We start from the raw sequence: 19,941 nt of genomic DNA on the forward strand, positions 1-19,941 counted from the left end.
GGATAATCCAGCTGAATCGGAGCTTTTGTACTAAGTATCTGTATCTTTCAAGTCTGGTTGAAGCTCTTTGAGGTATTTTAATACAGAATATATGAGTAAGTTGAGGAAGTAGAAGAATCTACTGCATTCATAATACAACCCTTAAGAAAAAGGGATGAGTTCAGTTAGGTCAACATTCTTTCAAATTTTTTATTTCCCTAAAATTCTAGGTTTGTAGTCCCTCAAACTTGACTATGAGCATTTAGGAACTTAACCTGAATGGATGTGGTTCAGGTTATTCTGCAGTCTCAAATTTGCATCTCTTTCTTTCCTGGACAGCTTTTGGAAATCCCACTAGGAAGAAAAGATAGGAAACAAGAAACTGCATGTTCAAAAATGCTAAGAGTTCATACTATTCAAATTCCAGCACAATAGAATGCAGGGTTTCAGCAATGTGCCAGGAGTCATTTCAGATGGATATTGTACCACGGCGTTAAAACAGTAACTTCTGTGATGTGTTGCTCATCTCTTTTGTATTGCTCAAAATGTGGCCTGGTGAGGCTGTGTCTTACTGATTTTTAGTCCTTATAATTTTAATACATTCCCTCTCCTAGTAACACAGGCTGTCTTTGTAGCCTTCACTTGAACAAGGAAATAGGAAGTTATTTCCAGCTCATTCACCGAAAACTACTTCTCATATCTTCCCAATACCCTCTCACCCTCTTAGTGCCTCCCAGTTACTGCAGCTACAACTCATTCACCATACTGTGGGTGTAAAGTCTCGGTTTATGTGGCAACTGTATCTATAGTAGTCACCCACATTTATTATGGGCCTGTACCTAGAGTTTATTGCTCAAGAACTGAGTGTAAACTATTCCTGGCTTGTCAAAACACAAAACCACCCCAAACAAACCGTAAAAAAAGTGTTACATTCTGTGATCTTGACCAGTAAACAGTGGAAATTAAATCACAGTAGTCCAGCATGTTAAAATGAAAATCAGAGGAGGCAAAATCTCTTAATCTAACCGAGACTAAAACAATTATTTAACAATTACTCTGTGTTAAGAGTGGCATTTTTTCATAGTCCCATTCTGTTCAAACTTATCTGAAAACAGATATGCAAAAGCCTCTGTTACTCCTTTCATGCACAAAAGGACTCTTCTTCAGGTCTAAAAGACAGTATTTTAACATATTCATGAGAGGCAAATTTGCTCATAAAGTGGTGTCATTTTAATGGTCTCCACAACTCTGTCCTGCTTTGTCAAATACAAAATGTTAATTGTGCAGTGATAAAGTATTAGCCACAGTAATGAACTCATTACTGTCATGCTCTGATAGGGAGAACTGGGTCAGGGTTCTGTATGCACACTTCCTTTTTTCAAGAGTCTTTACACTTCCCTGCAGCTAGCCAAATATCTGCAGTTACTGGGGGAACTGTTTGAGAGTCAAGGATGATAAACTGTCAGTTAAGAGAACAAACCAATGATCAGCGACTGCGTTTATCCCAGAGTGCTTGTTATGGATCTCTGGGAGTCAGCTGCTAAGTTAGAGCTCTTGGGTGGCATCTGACAGGATCACAGAGATCCTTTGGTAATTGCTTTCTGGCTTCCTTTAAAGCTAACGACACTGAAATAACCGTGGTGTTTTAATACTAATGTAAGTGGCAGTGTGAAGTGCAATCTATAGAGTTTTATCTGATTTATTTTTGAGCTTTCTTTTTTAGTGATAACCACTTCATTTTAGATTTGCAACTAAAAGAAACCTTGTGGACTTTTCTCTCTTCATTTCTATTCGCAGAAACGAGAGCTTTTTATGTAGAAGAAACTTGGAAGTCGCCAACTTGTATAGAAAAAAAAAAATTGGAACTGAATTGGCAAATTTTGCTAAAAAGAACGTAGCTCCTTGCTGAAAATTTTCTCATCAGACTGTAACAGAAGGCAGTGGGTCTTTTGAAAAGGCAGTCTTGCAAGTGTTTGTCATTTAAAAGCCATTTCCTTCCTGATTAATGAGCAAAATTGCCGCCGTGAGCGGGTACTTCTCAACGCTACAGCTCTGTCATGCTAATTCTGGGGCAGAGCGCTTAAGTGTCACCCCCCACGACTGAGAAAGCCAAACACGCAAAGAGAAAATCCCCTCGTTTAGGATGAATGTAGCTAGTGGCACTTCAATTTAAAAAATAAAGGGGGAGGGAGGCAGAGTTGTTTGCTGCTTTTAGCATATAAATTGACCCTTTTCCTTGGTATCCTATTTCACGTGTCTTAGAAAGCTGACACCTTAGCACCTTTCCCTACACCGGCTCATTTAAACTGAAGAAAAGAGATCTGTCATCTTCTCACATCTTACTGCATCGCTGTCGTCTCTTCTATAGTATAAACGTTCTGCTTCTGGAGCAGATGCAGTTGGAGAGAAAAGGAAGTGTGCCAACAACTACAGAACCCCTTAGTACCTCACCTGGTGGAAACTTCTAGGACATTGGCTTAGAGGCTGCAATTGAAGGAGCGAGTGTATCAGGCCAACTTTTCTTCTGGAGCATTAATAAAAGACTCTTCTGCTGTATTTATAATGAAATTGCGGCGGGAGAAGCCACCCCATTCTGTCCTTACCGAAGCAAAGTACACAGAGAGCTGTCTTGAAAGGGAAGCACGAAGTCATGAGGTGTTTTTTTCAGGCGTGAGGTTTTGTAACTTGTTGTATGGCAGTATTCTGGGCTTCTGCTCTACAGAGCTCCAGTGTGCTGTGAGAAAGATGGAAGGAGATGACCCAGCCTCTCTAGATACGTTTCAGCTGATGAGAACAGTAACTGGATTACCGGAAACTTCTTGCTGTTTGCATTTCCACTCTTCAAGGTCATTTATAAGATCAAAGCAGGCCTGCATCAAGAATAATGTGGCAGCAGGAGCAGGGAAGTCATTGTGCTCAGCACTGGTTAGGCCGCACCTTGAGTACTGTTTCTAGTTCTGGGCAATTTAAGAAGGATATTGAGACTCTTGAACATGTCCAGGGAAGGGCAATGAGGCTGGCGAGAGGCCTCGAGCACAAGCCCTATGAGGAGAGGTTGAAGGAGCTGGGATTGTTTAGCCTGGAGAAGAGGAGGCTCAGAGGAGACCTTATTGCTGTCTACAACTACCTGAAGGGTGGTTGTAGCCAGGAGGGGGTTGGTCTCTTCTCCCAGGCAACCAGCACCAGAACAAGAGGTCACAGTGTCAAGCTGTGCCAGGGGAAGTTTAGGCTGGAGCTGAGGAGAAAGTTCTTCACAGAGAGAGTTGTCAGCCGTTGGAATGTGCTGCCCAGGGAGGTGGTGGAGTCCCCATCCCTGGAGGTGTTCAAGAGAGGATTGGATGTGGCACTAGGTGCCATGGTCTAGTAGTCATGAGGTCTTGGGTGACAAGTTGGACTTGATGATCTTTGCGGTCTTTTCCAACCTTGGTGATTCTGATTCCTATTCTATTCTAAACATATCAACAATTCTTTTTATTTTTTCCTCTAGAATCAGTAGTGCTGCTTTTGATGTTCAGTATCTGCATGTAAACTGGAAGAAGGAAGAACTTCAGTCTTACATTTTGTTCATGATCATAGGAACAAACAATAATAATTTGCCTGACCACCTATTGCAGAGCTGTTGGAAGCTGCATCTATTCACTGGTTTATAAATCAGTAAGACTATTCAGATATTCACAACTGTGTGTCCTGCCAGCAGCCTGGCCAAAGCTCCTGCAAGTCAGTGTTCTTGGATGGTGTGCTATCAATGAAACAGAAGGAAGGGCAAGAGAAAGCTGGTACCATGTTGATATCTATAATTACCAAAATAATCAGTGAAGAAGGTTGCCATAAAGCATGTCCTCGACAATATGTGGTCAGGTGGCATTGTACAGTGAAGATGTTGTTGGCTTAAGATCTTCTGGTGGTTGTTGGGTTTAAGTTCTGTAATCTTTCCTTGCTAAAATATAAGCCAGGATTGATCTTAGCAAGAAATGGAATGAATGAGAGGTGTGTTTGTTATTAGACCTAAAGAATGTCAGTGCTTAAAAATGGATGCTGCAGCTTGTTCTTGTGGATGGGACGCTAAAACTGCTTCTCTTTGACTTCTGGAAATAAAAAGACTGTGAGCAAAACTTTCAGCTCAATTTGAGGTTTGAAACTGTGTGCTGGGTTGAGGCAGCCCCCTCTCTCCCCACCACGGGCAGGAATAAAACACTCAGACAAACGGACTGCAAAAGTGATGAAAGTTTAAATAGAAAGCGGTGAATGTTACAGAGAACCCAAAGCGCAGTGACAAAGAAAGATCCCAAAGCAAACCCAGAGGCATCCCATTCCCACCTGAGGGTACACCCGAGACCCTCAGGGCTCCTTCTTCCCCCTCCCTCTGCTGGGCTAGTCTCAGCTGGCCAGGCCTGAGACTGCCCATCCCCCCGTGGCCTTGGGCCTAGCCAGGCCCAAAGCCAGGAGACATCTCCCCCAGTTACCGGCTGGCGGAGGAGGAAGAAAAGAGAACGTGCTAGACTCCGCACTGGATCTTATAGTGGTGCAAAGAATTATGGTAGGAAATACACAATTTCCTGTGTCCATCCCTCTGGGCTGGACTTCTGGACACAGGAAGTGAACACAGCAGGGGGGCACCCAGCTCAAACTGCAACAAACTGTGAAGCTTGGTGGCAGTCCAAAGTGCTGTAATAAAAATTGCAGTGATTCCTTGTGTTTTATTAAATCTCATGTAACATACATCATGCTAACTTAAATATTTATCTTCTCTAGTACTGGAAACCTCTAAAGGACTTCAGCTTGTGCTGCTTAGCATGATATGTTTGTTCCAGTCCTGCTGAAAAACAAAGATTAGCTCTGTTGTATGATCTTCCCAAACTAATCTGCCTAAAACCAGCAGGGCTTCCTGCAGGCAAGTTCAAGCTTGTGGTTGGATCCGAACTTGCTGACGTGTGAGGATTACAGGTCACTTCTTTAACACTACTGCAGCTCAAGTTTGAAAGACTATTGTATACAAGGCATTCAAGGGTTTATGAATGATCAGTCTCTGACATACATACCTTACTATATTGTGGCTTTATATGTTTGGGTAAAAGTATAAATGCCTGCAGCAGTCTTCATGTATGTTGGTAATGGAGTAACAGGTGGAAAAACAAGTTTGCCGTTTTTCATGCGTAATTTATGTGGCATATGCTTTTCCTTTTTTAACAGCAAAATTTAGCTACTGTGCTTCCCAATAATCTGAAACAAGGTGAATATTTCATGCTAGTTAACATCTGGCCACGATACAGTCAGTTTAAAAAAAAAATCTAATTTGATTTTTCTTTTTTTTTTACTAAGAGATCAAAACAGCTTGGGAGAGAAAGGGGAGTTGAACTAGCAGACTGAACTTTGCTAAAGCTGCAATAAAGTCACATTCCTCTTCAAAATCTAATGTAACCTGATATTTTCGATTCTGTTTGAAACTGTAAAGGAGGAGCGTGACGCCGTGAACAAACTCAGGCTAGCTGGAAATTGTAATGGTCTTGATCATCTCTTAAGTATTCACTCTTGTAAAGTCTTATGTTAGGAACAGCTAATTTAGGAACAGTTCCTTGCCACTTTAGAGCATGGTATGAATTTTGTAGTACTTTTTAAAACATCACTTGTGTCAAGCTGGAAGAATTTGGCAGTAATTTTAGTCTAAGTAAAGTACATTTAAAAAGCAGGTTGATCCTTGGGATTAACTGAGTATGGCTCTTTTATCAACAGTCATAGACTTGCTGAGGTGTAGAGAGATGAGTTCTTTGTGTCTGTTGATACTTAGATATTACAAGATTTAAAGAAAAATCATAATATTGAAGACATTTTATTTCTGCCTTAGGTACTGGCAAAGTGCTTCATTATGCAGCCTTACTATGATCATCAACAAAGGTTTAGGATGTGGAAAAGATTAATCCTGAGCTACAAAACAAAATGGTATGATAAATAAGAGATGCTAGGCTGCTACAGAAAAAGTAAGCTGTGCTCTCTCTCTCCACTGTTTGTCTAGGTATGGAAGGGGAAAAGGATTTTTGAATAGCAGGGCTCTTTGTATTCCTCATGCAGAGAGCAGTGCGTAATGTGACGGCAGGGGAAGCGTGGAAGAGCACTGCTAAGTACGTGTTCCAGCAGATTTGATTCCAAATAATGTACAGCTGAGCTGCTGAAAATTGATGGTTAGGCTTTTTGGTTTTCAGTTTGGTTAAAATCTCAGCCATCATCTTGTAAGTGGTCCTGAACGCATTTTTCCAGCCAGTTCCACAACATCTCCTTGAGGAGATGGTGGCCATGTGAGATGTCACCACCAGCCCAGTTTCTCCAGTTGGCTGTATGCTCCCACTTGGGTCAAGGAAGCTTGCTCAGAGAGAAGATAACCAAGAAAAGTAGCAGTAGCAGCCTGCTACAAGCCACCTTTCTGTTCTTTTTGTGTATTTCCCCCCACCCACCCACCCCCCCCCCCCCACCCCGATGCTATTTGGCACAGAGGAAACGGGCTGTCAGTGAGATACAGGTATTTGTATGGATGTGCTGTGGATCTGCATACAAATCTGTACAGATGAAAATAAAGCAAATAAAGCATCTCCCAGGGTCTTAGGAATTTGGAAATTTCTTTATCAACAAGACTGTAAGACGTCTTAAGATTTTAAATAGAAGTAATGGAAGCTGTGGGAAAATAGTGATAAAACTGAGCTATGGAGAAATTGCAACTTCTTAGAGCCTTAAATCAGTTTCAGATCATTACTTGAAATATGGTGAGCTAACTTTAGATGAGAAATGATGCTTTGAAAACGACTCCATGTAAAATGTTTACATGAGACTATTTGTATGCTAAAGGAATAATTGCTGCAGTCTGTTTTGTGTGGGAGCCTACTGTAAACAACTGCCAGTGTATGCTGCTAACAGGACTACACTTTTATATCTTTACCTGTATATATAGTACTTTAAATTGGATTTTTGTATGTCCAATAATGTTTAGTTTTATTCCTTGTAGTTCATAATCAGTGTCACTCTGGGATTTTACTTTCTGAGTACATGGACACATAGATTTCAGCCCCTGTGCTGCCAGAGGTTTTCCTGTTTTCTTTAAGCCATATTTAATCAGGTTTACATTAATTCCCTTGTTTGTTATACTGCAGATACGTATCTGTTGCTCACAGCCTTAGTGAGAACTCGGTGTAATTAAAATGGATCTGAAAATGCCATTTAGAATGTGAAGCTCTCTTTACATCTATTTTTGGTTTATGTTCAGAGTTTATTTGCTGTTCTAGCAAAGCAGGACTATCTGTTTGGAGGTGATGCTTCAGAGCAGTACCTCGAGCATGGATGGTGAAACTAAAATACTTTATTATGCTCTGAAATCTCTTCCCCTTTTCTCTGCTGTAGATTTAATTCTATTTTTTTTCCTTTGTTCTTCTCCTTCACCTTCTGCAGTCACCTTCATAAAATGGCATTGAATGGTCATATGTCAGTGCCATTTTATAAAATGAACTACAGAGAGATTTACTCCTTGCTTCCTATTTCGCGTTCGCTCATGCAGTAAGGAAAGGCAGACGTGACCTAGTCCTATTGATTTATGTGCACATTAGTGTTAATTCCACAGATTGTGAGGGGGTTTTCAAGCATTCTGCACAAATTGCATTAGAAGCAAAGTGCAGCTAGAGCTTGGGAAGTTTTACATTCCTTTGTTCTTCTTCATGGTTTTATTCTTTCCTATTAAATTCCATTTAAGGCTTTTTGCTTTCTTTAAAGCACTTGTTGCACAATTAAATCCTTCCTAGGACAGCATGATGAATTTAACACATTTGAGGCTTAACAGATGTTTTGTTCAATCATTTATTTGTCATACTGTATTCCTTTGAAACTTTCTGTTTTACTGCTTTTCAGGCACTACTGGCTTCAAAGGACTTTGGTTTTGACTTCCCCTTGTCATAAGTGCCTTTCACCTGGGCAAAAGGGTAGTTTGGGAGAAATGGCATCTTGACAGAAATGGCATCTAATAATACACTTGAACTGTATTGTCTCCATGTGTAGCTTGACTCAGCCTTTCATTCTCTTGTTTTATGTAAATAATTATGTAGTTTCATCTCTATGAAGTGAAGTTACTAGACCTGCTTTGAATGCGTAATAGGGCAATGGGAGAGAAGAGTGATACAATTGAGCACCTTGTCTGTTTCCAGTCATCTAAGAAACTGTCTCTGTTAGGAGACTTGAAGTTTTTCCAAAGTGATGTCCTCTAAACAAAACATAATTGAAATCCATTTCAAGAAAGGTGATACAATCAATGTTTTTAATTGATTCTAGTATGGGTATTCAGTAGAGTTTCTTTTGTCAGTAGCTGCTAGTGGTGGTTTCTATGACATAATTGAATTTCAATTTTTATTTCTAATGTTAACTAATTCTTCTAGTCTTCCCTAAGTAAGAGCAGTCAACATAAGCTGAAAAGGTCAATAACCAGTACAGCCACCCAGTGCAAACAGTGAGGTTGAAGTGTAACTGCTGCAGAAGTTCTGCATTCTGGCCTTAAAATCAGTATTTCTGTTAGAAGTTGCTTTCCATGTTTCCATCTACTGTGAAGACATTCATTTAAGGATGTCTTCTTGCTCACGGGGTGCTGTGTGGAGAAATAACTGTTCCACATTTTGGGGTAATGAATTTTTTTGGGTTTGGTGTTGGTTAACAAAACCAACAGCATGCATGGAATTCTAGTCTGTCTTATTTACTCAGTAGAAAATATTCATGCAACCAACAGCCTTGGTGAAGCCTACAAATATTCCACAAATCCTGACGTTTCAGCTCAAGAGATCTTCCTATCTATGCAGTGAACCTGTTTGAAACTAAAATAACTTTACCGTGAAACTTGGCATTATTGTCTATAGCCATATGTCAGATTACAGCTGTATTATGCAGCCTGGTTTCAAGAACTGTGCAGGAGAAATGTTTGGTTTAAGTTACTTAAGGTATTTGAGATGTTCCCCCCCGCCCCCAAGAGATAATTTCTTCTCTACCCTGTAGTGCACTGAAAAGGTAGTATCAAAATACCAGAGCATCTATAAACATTTACAATTAGGCTTTTGTTCTATGAAGCAAATGTGCTTTTTAGTCACAAAGAGTTCACATTCAAGGTGTGGGGGAATGGAAAGCAGAAAAAAATCTCTTTGAAAGCCAAGTATTTTGACATCTGTTAAGTCTCTTGATGTTTATCATCAAGACCAGTGGCTTTGGTTTATTAATTGCATAATGTGATGCCTAAAACTGGTTCAAGCTTACAGTATGTCTGCCACAAATGGGCCTTCAGTGGTCTGTTATCATGCACCCTGGTCATGTTGTTATGTTTGATAGATTTGGGATTTGCCAGAAAATGATGACAAGGCTAATATTTGGTTATTGTGTATAGTAATAATAATAATAAACCAGGTTGGAAGAGGTCTTCAAGATCATCGCGTCCAACCCCTCAACCCATCCAACCCACCTAAACAACTAAACCATGGCACCAAGCACCCCATCAAGTCTCCTTCTGAACACCTCCAGTGATGGTGACTCCACCACCTCCCTGGGCAGCCCATTCCAATGGGCAATCCCTCTCTCTGTATAGAACGTCTTCCTAACATCCAACCTAAACCTCCCATGGTGCAGCCTGAGACTGTGTCCTCTTGTTCTGGTACTGACTGCCTGGGAGAAGAGATCAACCTCTGCCTGTCTACAACTTCCCTTCAGGTAGTTGTAGAGAGCAATAAGGTCACCCCTGAGTCTCCTCCTCCCCAGGCTAAGCAACTCCAGCTCCCTCAGTCTCTCCTCATAGGGCTTGTGTTCTAAACCCCTCACCAACTTCATTGCCCTTCTGTGGACTCGTTCCAGCAAGTCAACCTCCTTCCTAAACTGAGGGGCCCAGAACTGGACGCAGTACTCGAGGCGCGGCCTAACCAGTGCAGTGTACAGGGGTAGAATGACCTTCCTGCTCCTGCTGGCCACCCTGTTTTTGATGCAGGCCAGGATGCCATTGGCCCTCTTGGCTGCCTGGGCACACTGCAGGCTCATGTTCAGCCTGAGCTGTCATATACAAAACCTGATCATGAGCGGTTTTAATACACAGCAAAATATTCTAGCCTGTATGAGAAGTACATGTCTGTCTTCACCTGAAGTAGTTCTCTACACCTTTCTACAAGATAATTACTGAACATTAGATTCTATCCTTAGGGTCTGCTGTTATTAATCCAGAGGAACCCACTGTCTTTATTAGGGCTGTAATTAAAATCAACATATTATGTAGAAGTTGTTCAATTTCCATTCCACTTGGTCATTGCTACACAGAGGGCAGTGGTTGGTTTGCCTTTTCTGTACAAAAACTTGTACTCAAAGTGTGACTTAACCCATTATCTTGAACTGGCAATAAAACCCCATGGGGTATGTTCACTGTGAAAACATTCTCTATATAATCAAAGTGCAGAATCTGACCTATAATTTCAATTAGAATTTAAATCTTAGTAAGTCAGAGTGTGCTTGCTATGGGTTCTTTTCAAAATGTTGATTCAACACCTGAAAGAGGAAATTAAATGGGTGAGCCAGTCCCTACAGTGTGTGTGGACTACCAGTGGCAGTAAGGAGGATGCAGCATGAAATAGCTTTTGCCTGGAGCATGGCATACAGGGAACACTGGGTGCAGAGAGAAAGAAAATGCAATTAGGGCTAGTCACCGATACCTAAAAATACTGTTGAAAAGTGTTCTAGAACACTCTGAACTAAACTCAAAATAATCCAGCACAAACCATTTAGAAGGAAGCACAGGTTTTAAAGTTCTCTTCATTTCAGGACATGTTTGGGCAGTATTATTTGTAAGAGGGGAACAACAACCCTGTTTCTACCCAAGCTTTCAAAGCTGAAAGCCTTGAAGGCTGCTGTGTGAGACAGAAATAACAAGCTCCCAGCGTCAGGGTTTCCATTCTTGCCTCACCAGGTGAATGGGCTGTTTCATGGAGCTTTTGCACTGCGGTGGCAGGGCAGGCCAGGGGAAGGGAGTGTGGGAGAGCCCTGCAAGAGCTGAGTCAATACCCGACCTTGTTGGATGGCTGTCAGTACTTGGAGCCCTGGGCTGGCTGCCTCAGTGCTGCCAAGTCTTAGCTAAGTGTGCAGCTTTGGCAGCGGATTCTCACAACGTACTTTATACAAAGAGGCAGAGTAAGTCCATTTTTAAAAGAAAAAAGCCTAGAAGGGCAGTTGTTTTGAGGGACAGTTCAACACTTGCCCTGAAATTCTGTAACTTCCCAAATCACTTCCTAATCTGCATATTTAAAGCCAAAATCTGTGATTTTTTTCTTTTACTTCCTGATTATTTTCCCCCCCTGGTTTATTTTAACGCTGTTGGTTTGGGGTGGGGTTTTTTTGAGCTGCAGACAAGTGTTTATAAAACTCTTCTCACTTTAAAAGCCCACCACAGTCTAAAATGTATCAGTTGAGTTTGGTGAAAGAGAAACAGAGAAACAGTATGGACTGAAGTGCCTTCGCTTCTGCAGCCTTAAAATAACAAGGTGGCTTACTCATGTCCATTACTGTGAGTGTTTATGTAACTGGATTATATTTGGTTTTCTATTGCATACAAGCAACTAATTACTGTAGCACCTTTCACTTCTCCTAGTTGTATTTCTATAATCATCATTGAAAAAGAAAATAAGCATGCCACACTCCAGGCTCGACAGGAGGACTCAGGAAAAAAACCAAAAGAGTTAATGCATCCCAGAAAAGGGAATGGAATGGTGGAAGACGATAAATGGCAGGAGGGGACACTCGGAGCAGTCCAATGCAGTGACTCTGCCAGTGGCTGGTGATCAGCAGCACAGAGCTGGATGTCCCACCTGTACATTGGGACAGCACTACTGCAGCTATACTACTGCAAGCACCTGTGTGGCAAATACTTTATGGTGGGATGACTGCAAGGCTCATTGAAGAGTAGATGACTGGAGAAGGCATGCCATTGAGCCAGCTGTGGAATTGAACCTTCTCTTCCTGCCATGGAGATGGAATGACAGTAAAACATAACCCTAGGCAGGACTTGCAGATGCAACATAGTTTGGGCATCTGATCGTGGCCCCAGCACTTCCACGATTTTGTAAAGACTCCTGGCTGCAACCTGGTAACTGTCTACGGATCTCATTTGGGCACTTCAGGACACTTCCAACTGCTCTTCCCAGCAGTATGTTGCAATCTCCCAGACAAGATTGGCTGACACTCTGTGTGTCAGTGCCAGGGAGGAAAGGGAGCAGGGATGATGTGGCCATCTGTACCCAGAGCAGAGTGGTGTGGCTGCCTGCATACAGGGCAGGACCACAGCTGGCAGTTTACATTGGTTTGCACACAGAACCACACCCTGAGGACTGAAGTGTTATTCCTCCTAAACCAAAATGAAACAGTCCGGCTTTTTAAGTGCTCACGGTTAAGAGTAAGCTGTGTAACTCTGTGCTGGAAGACAGCAGAAGGCTCTGTGGAGAGATGCAGAAATCTGCTGCTTTTTGGCTGTTGGTGAATGCCCTCCAGTGGGGCTGTAGTCGCTGATAAAACAGCCTGGGAAACTCAGCAGCACAGCTATCCGAATTGTTTTAGCAGGTGTGCTGGGAGTGAATGTGAGAGGTTACTTTGTTAACTCTGAATGTGCAGCTAGCTAATAAACATTAGATAGCAGCTATTTGGATAGTGACAGCTACCTTCAGTTCTCTTGTGCTATTCCCTGGCTTGGCAAGAGGCTGTTACTAAATCAGTATGAGTTTTCTGGTGAGAAAAGAGTATTTATTTTGTCTGGCACTCCATGTCCTTCTTGCATATTAATGCATCATTAATTATTCTGCTGTTGCTTAGGATCTTCTTGATTTGTCTATGGCCAGATCTAGCTATTTGTTTAAACTGCTGTGATGAGCAACAGCAAGAAACTTCCTACCCCTCTTAAACACATTCCAGTTAATAAACATATTAAATAAGTATATTTTATCACTGTTCTTTGTTAACTAACTTCAGGACTCTATGAAATATGTTTATCAACAGGCCAAGTTCTCATAGAAATCTCAAGAACACACAAGAAACTTAATGACAGTCTAGAGGAGAGTGTAAGTGAATATTTCCTAATTTCAACATTTACTTTTGAAGGTGGAAATGACTTTTGCCAACTTTTCATAACTTTTCATTCATCTGCTTTCACAGTTCAAAAAATTTCATAAAGAAATTATATCTGAGCTGGAGAAGAAAACAGACCTGGATGTGAAATACATGACTGTAAGTACATTCAGTTCTAAAAGTCACACTTCATTTATCTATTTCTAGTCAGATCACAGGATGTTAGGGCGGGCAAGGGACCTCTGGAGATCAAGTCCAGCCCCCCACTTCCAGAACAGGGCCATAGGAACACATCCAGATGGGTCTTGAAAGTCTCCAGAGAAGGAGATTACACAACCTCTCTGAGAAGCTTGTTCCAGTGCTCCATGACCCTTACAGTTCATCCTCATGTTGAGGCGGAACTTCCTGTGCTGTAGTTTTACATCCATTACTCCTTGTCCTATCACAGGGTGCAAGTGAGAAGAGGTTGTCCTTTCCTTCCTGACACCCAGCCCTCAGATAATTATATAAATTTATTAGATCCCCTCTCAGTCTTCTCCTCTCCAGACTAAACAGCCCCAGGGCTCTCAGCCTTTCCTCATAAGGCAGTGCTTCAGTCCCTTCATAATCCTTGCAGCCCTCTGTTGGACCCTCTCCAGCAGATCCCTGTCCCTCTTGAACTGGAGGGGCCCAGAACTGGATGAAATCATGTTTCAGAAATCATTCCCCTGTTCGATATGTTAGAACTGAGCTGTAGACACAAAAACATGGCAGAAGCTTTTATGCTTATTTTGAGTTAAAAAGAGAGCCAATGCCATTTTTAAACTGAAGTTGAGAAAGGCAACTGCCCAGCTCGTTTGGTGTGTACTAGAGGCTCTCACAGACAGTGGTAATGCTTTTTAGTCACCCAATTACACGGCTGAGTGCACCATGAGATGTTTTAAATGCTTTGATTACAGGCAACTTTGAAGAGGTACCAAACTGAACACAGAAGCAAATTGGATTCTTTGGAGAAGTCACAGGCTGAGCTGAAAAAAATCCGAAGGAAAAGCCAAGGAGCACGCAACGTAATGAAATACGAGCACAAAGAGATGGAGGTCAGGGCATGGTCTGGTTTGTCTCTTCTTTCTCTCTGTAAGAACTGGTCAGCAGAAGATGTTGAGCCATTACAGGTCCTGTTTGAGTCTCTCTTTTTTGAATCTTGCCTTCTGAAGCTTACCACAATTTTTGTGTATGCAGTGTTAGTAGTTAATGCACATAACTCCTCTGGAAGTTGTCTGGCAACAGTTCAACCCCACGGTTTTGAAGGACATGGGGTTTTGATTCCTCACGGTTGGTTTATGTTAATGGAACTCCTATCGAAACTGAGCTCTGGACTGCTCCGCTGCACATATTGAGAGACTTCTGCTTCAGTTGCTAGGTTCATCCTCTGACCACTACCTGGTTGATTATTTTGTTTATCAATACTGCTGTAACTACACCTTTAGGCAGAGGTTTACAGAGGAAGTCAGCTATGCTATGCAAAGTCATTAGTAATTTGTTATAAATTAATTTCCCTAGGTGGGTAAAATGCCAACTCAGTTATTCCCTTTCCTCCTGATCTTAAACCAGCATTGCCATCTTGAGGCGAAGTCAGGAACGGCAAGGCAATGAGGAGGAGCTGTTATAAACAGCGAGTCACATTCTGATTGTTATGTATCTCTCAGAAAATGCTTGCCAGTCCTATCTTTATTTGCACAATGCTTTAATTTCATGCTAGCTTATCGGGACTTTTTCTCCATACTCTTCTATTTTAATTTTCTTTTCAAAGAAAGCTTTGTTTGTAATGAGGAACAATAAATGTAAATAGCACTAGTTCCTTTTTCTTCACACACATACACACACCCAAGTAGATTACAGATTGCTTGTCATGAGAATACACCTTTACCTGGTGAGATATGAGGCAAGTTGGGTGCTTGCACAAAAAGATTGAGACTTGGAAGCAGAGCCACCCTATCTCACCCCACCTTTCCTCAGTAATTGCATGTAGTATCAAATAAAACCCAGAGACTCCATGTGATTTATGTTGGGGTTTTGTGGGGTTTTTTTTCTTCTTAGTATTTGGAAACTGTGACCTCTCGACAGAGTGACATCCAGAGATTTATTGCAGAAGGCTGCAGAGAAGCCCTCCTTGAAGAGAAGAGAAGATTCTGTTTTCTGGTTGACAAGCACTGCAACTTTACTCAGCACATGCACTTCTATCATGTTCAGGTCAGTGACATGAATTCAAACAAATGAAACTCCTGAAATCTAATCCTGGGGGAGATCAGAGTGCTGTTAGTAGCTAAGATAGCACTTAGGAGCACTGTAGTGCCGGACGAGTGCTGTCTTCAGTGCACAGAATATGTTTACAGCACAATGTTCTCTTCAATGTATTGTAGCAACAATAAAGGGTTACTGTGACTTTTTCAAAATCATATATTGAGGGAAAATGTGTATGGAGTGATCAGGTATTTCCCTGACTCTGACAAAGGCCAGTTTCTTTCTGCAACACGTGGTTTGTTTCACAGAGGTGTTGCTTTACAAGCATTTTGAAAGCCTTCCATTTTGCAGTGCTACCATTTTGGTGTGAAAAAGACAAGCAAACAAATCTGTGCAATTGTATGTAAAAGCATGTCTTTGACTGGTGTTTTTTACACTTCGGATGCAGTGTGCAGACTTCCTAAAATCCAAGCTGCCTGGGTGGCAGGAAATCTGTAGCGATGCCACCAAAGTGCCTGAAAAAGTCAGAATGATGATAGACGAGATAAGGACACCTGGTTCCACTCCAGTATCAGGAACTCCACAGCCTTCACCAATGATAGAGAGAAATACCCTGGTATGTTGTTCTTTGATGGGTAAAGGTTCTATCTCATAACTGGGTGTACTGTCTTCACTGGCTTCCATTGTATCTAAGCATGTGCAGTCATGTCTGTGGTGCATCTCAGCTGGGCTGTACTGGGGTTCAGTATGAAAGCAAAATCATCGAGCTGAAGCTCTGCTACTGGGAAGGTACACAGTATAGCAGGCAGAAGCACATACCCCAGGGCTCACTTTTCAGTTGGGTGTCTAGGACTTCTTCTGCAGAGCCCAGCCTCAGGGCTACTTCTGTTCTAACCATTCAATTTCCTACATTCTTATCTCTAAGTGCTAGTAAATTACACACTCAATAGTTCAATATAAACTTAAACAAAATCATAGAATGGTCTGGGTTGGAAGGGACCTGCAAAGGTCATCTAGTCCAACCTCCTCTGCAGTCAGCAGGGACATCCTCAACTAGATCAGGTTGCCCAGAGCCCTGTTGAGCCTCACCTTGAGTATCTCAAGGGATGGGACCCCAACCACCTCCCTGGGCAACTTGTTCCAGTGTTCCATTACCTTCATGGTAAAGAACTTGTTCCTAACATTTCCTAGTGTCTTTCTTTATTTCTTATTAGAGTACAGGTTAGATTCTAAATTCTACCTGTTTGTGTGTTTTGTCACCACTAGGTGGTGAAGATCTAAAAAAAAATAATCATCTGGAGATTATCAAGGTGTCACTGTGCTATTGGGGGGGGGGGGGGAAAGGCAAAGCATTCCCACTAACAAATGTCTGACAAGGGACAGAAGCCTCTTAGAAATATTTTATCAGCAGTTCCAAGGGAACATGGGGACTGACAGCTCTAAATATGTATCATTTGGGAATGTGTCATCGTGGCTTTCTGGAATGTAATACTGCAAATAAGTTGGGACTATCTCCTCAGTATTGTGATACTGTTGTTTCTGTGACTCTAGTTTGGAAGTGATTTTTATCCTCATCATGAAAATGCATCCAAGGTGCCCCCAGCTCCTGCTGGCAGGGCCTACACCAGTCCACTCGTTGATATGTTTAACAATCCCACAACAGCTCCCAAGGCATCTTCTGAAAAACTCAGCAATTCAGCAGGTGAGTGTCACTTTGCTGCAAACTAGCTAAGTGTTTGAAGTTACATTAGGACTTCTTGGCTGCTGGGATGATGTGAATCCCAGGGTGTGCAGAGGAGTAGAAAATGGTCTTCATGATGTATTTATGTAAGTCACCAAACAGGGGAAATGTGTTATAAGACAAGAACTGTTTGCAGTAAAATACAGGTCAGGATGGGTAGATTCTATTTTAATCACACTCTGGCTGATTAACCCAGCTTAACTGCTCTTACCACTTCCAGTCTGACTGGAATACATTCTGTAATTTGAACAAGATGGAGCTGAGTGATTATTTCAGTGCATATAAATAAACAAACTGCTCCTACGGTCTGGCTTTGGTTTGCTTTAAGGACCTGTAGCAGTTAGGGAAGAATGTGCACATGGGACAAAAGGAGCACAGCCTTCTGTGTCTTTCCTGAAATGTAAAATCCTAATAAGATTTGTTTTCTCAGTTTCTAATGTATTGATTTTCTTCACATGATCTGTTACAGGGAAGGAAGAGAAAGAAGTTAAGTCTAGATCACAACCTAAGCGATGCAGAACCTTGCAGTGTGACAATAGCAGTTCCAGCACTTTTTCCTTTAAAATGTGCTTACAATATATTGTGTTGGCCAAACAGCACACAATTCTGAGATGTCCTTTGAGCTGTGCTCTGCTAAACATCTGGGGTCTGCAAAGCACCAAGTATCTGCAACTCCCATTGTCCCACCTGCAGTTGAGGGCTAGGCACGTCTGAAAATGAAATCAGGGACTTCATACACAGTTACTTATTTTTAATGGGCAATTTTCCAAGTGTTCTATGGCTGTGAATGTTTAGCATTTTTCATGACATAAAAGAGGGTGAAGTAGCAGCAAGTAAAAGACTTAGATAATAACATTCTGTCTGGTGGTTCAGCTTTGTCGTCATGGGGTGATGTTCGTATATAGTTGCACGTGCTATTAAGAACTTTGTGGTGGTAAGAAACATTGGCAGACAATTGAGAGTAGAGACCAAAGCAGTACAAACTCTCAGAACTTGATTTGCACTTGAACATTCCTTTTTTTTTTTTTCCTGTCAGACTATTAATCATAATTAATTCTATTAGTGTGTGGCTAATTTTTCCTTCTTTGCTTGATTTTTCCTTTTCTGGCAGAGAATTCGGATGATGCCAGTCTATCACGCTCAACTTCCGTTGCCACAGGACTAAATATAATGAAAAGGCAAAAAGTAAAGACGATCTTCCCACATACTGCTGGAAGTAACAAGACGTTGCTCAGCTTTGCACAGGGGGATATCATCACACTTCTTGTAGCTGAAGAAAAGGACGGCTGGCTTTATGGGGAACACGACTCAACTAAAGTGTAAGATAATCAATAGATTGCCCAATGTGAACATGAAGGAAAAATGTGTCTCATCAGATTTTGTTAGACCTTAGTAAATGAATTTCCCCCTTTGCTGCTGACTGGGGACTTGGAGCCTTTCTGTAAGGTCAATCACCACACTTATTTTAGGGAGGTTTTGTACACTAGTTTGGTATCGTAAGAAACTGGATCTTTAGCAGTTAAGTCCTGTCAGTTCCCTCCATCCACTGTTCTGTCCACTGTTGTCTTTCAAAAGATCTCTCCAATTTTATATGATGCAAAACTGAAAAAACTTTCCCCTTACAGAAAAGGATGGTTCCCATCATCATACACTAGACCACTAGAAGATTCAGCAGAAGAAAAAGCATTTGTTCCAGCACCAAGGTAATGTTGGAGTGGGACTCGGGGCAATGCCCCATCTTCTCTAACGTTCATGACAATGTTATTTCTCTGCTCCTGTGCTTTGTTATTCAATAATGTGTACAGTAAATCTTTCCAGCAATCTGTAGTACAATGCTTTGATTAAATTAGAACATGTGAATGGTTAGACAACGACCCCAGAACTAGCTTCACCTCAACTTAAGATTCCCACTGACACCAATCCAGTGGGACTGTGCACCTGTGCTAGCATCCAGCTCATGCACTTTTGTGCTTTCCTGGAGCTAAAGATAAGTGAGAGCTCTGCTATAGGAACTGAACATGTTATCTGCTGGCTCCTGTCTTGCAGCCCTGCACCAATCCGAAGTATCAGTTCTGTAAACCTTGTGGACAAAGGTGATGTTGTCCTCCCACCACCAGACTATCTGGGGTCTGTGCAAACAGAGAAGAGAATGGAGTCTCCCAAAGGTACTGTCAGAACACCAACCGACAGAGCAGAAAATGCAGGCCCGGTAAGTAATCAATACCAGGAACCCAAATGTTCTGCCCTGCTCTTTTTCCATGACCTACTTAGCTGAGCTCTTCACTGAGGCCCCAGAATATCCTTAGTTACTTGTGCTTCAGCAGCCCTTCAGTGCAACTGTCTTTAGGAGTATTGTGGGGTTGGGCATTTCAACCCATCTGCAGTGATAAGAAGGGAGAAGAATTATTCAGGGGTGCATCTAAGTACTAGGAGAGCTACTCTGCATAACAAACTTCTCAGGAATGGAATCTGTTACACTTGAAAAGGAGTTCTCACAGAAGGTAGAACAAATCTATCACCTTCAGCGAGTTTAGAGCTACAGGGCACAGGGGATTTAAAGCAGCTTAAACTGTGTTTTCAGGAATGCTTTACACAACCCCATGAAAGTTAGTGTTGGCTTTGTGGATGTTGCTTGAGGGATGTGTGTACTAGCAGCTGCATTCAGCAAATCCACAAGAAATACATTTTTATGAACAGATAATCCTATACAGACCCACTATTTCTGCTACCAAGTAGCATTCAGACTGATTCCAAATGAAGGCTAATCAAATTAAGCAATTACTAGCAATTATGTATTTTGCTGATGTGTATTTAATGGTGCTAAATATTTCTGAGACCTTCTTCAAAAAGCCTCTTGAAGCAGAGATCACTCTTTGATAGCAAAAAACTTCCTGTGATTTTTAGAT

General features: G+C 41.7%; 1 protein-coding gene across 1 annotated transcript in view; it reads left to right on the forward strand.

Moving 5' to 3' along the window:
• Positions 1 to 19,941, forward strand: part of BAIAP2L1 (BAR/IMD domain containing adaptor protein 2 like 1) — a 40,299-nt gene that overhangs the window by 16,947 nt on the left and 3,411 nt on the right. Inside the window, exons 4-12 of the mRNA XM_054161315.1 lie at positions 13,006 to 13,067; positions 13,162 to 13,233; positions 14,013 to 14,150; positions 15,151 to 15,303; positions 15,743 to 15,910; positions 16,846 to 16,996; positions 18,147 to 18,354; positions 18,661 to 18,738; positions 19,082 to 19,244. Coding sequence (XP_054017290.1) covers positions 13,006 to 13,067; positions 13,162 to 13,233; positions 14,013 to 14,150; positions 15,151 to 15,303; positions 15,743 to 15,910; positions 16,846 to 16,996; positions 18,147 to 18,354; positions 18,661 to 18,738; positions 19,082 to 19,244 — 1,193 coding nt within the window. The remainder of the gene's footprint in view (positions 1 to 13,005; positions 13,068 to 13,161; positions 13,234 to 14,012; positions 14,151 to 15,150; positions 15,304 to 15,742; positions 15,911 to 16,845; positions 16,997 to 18,146; positions 18,355 to 18,660; positions 18,739 to 19,081; positions 19,245 to 19,941) is intronic.

Source organism: Dryobates pubescens, chromosome 4 (assembly GCF_014839835.1).
Source record: "Dryobates pubescens isolate bDryPub1 chromosome 4, bDryPub1.pri, whole genome shotgun sequence".
NCBI lineage: Eukaryota > Metazoa > Chordata > Aves > Piciformes > Picidae > Dryobates > Dryobates pubescens.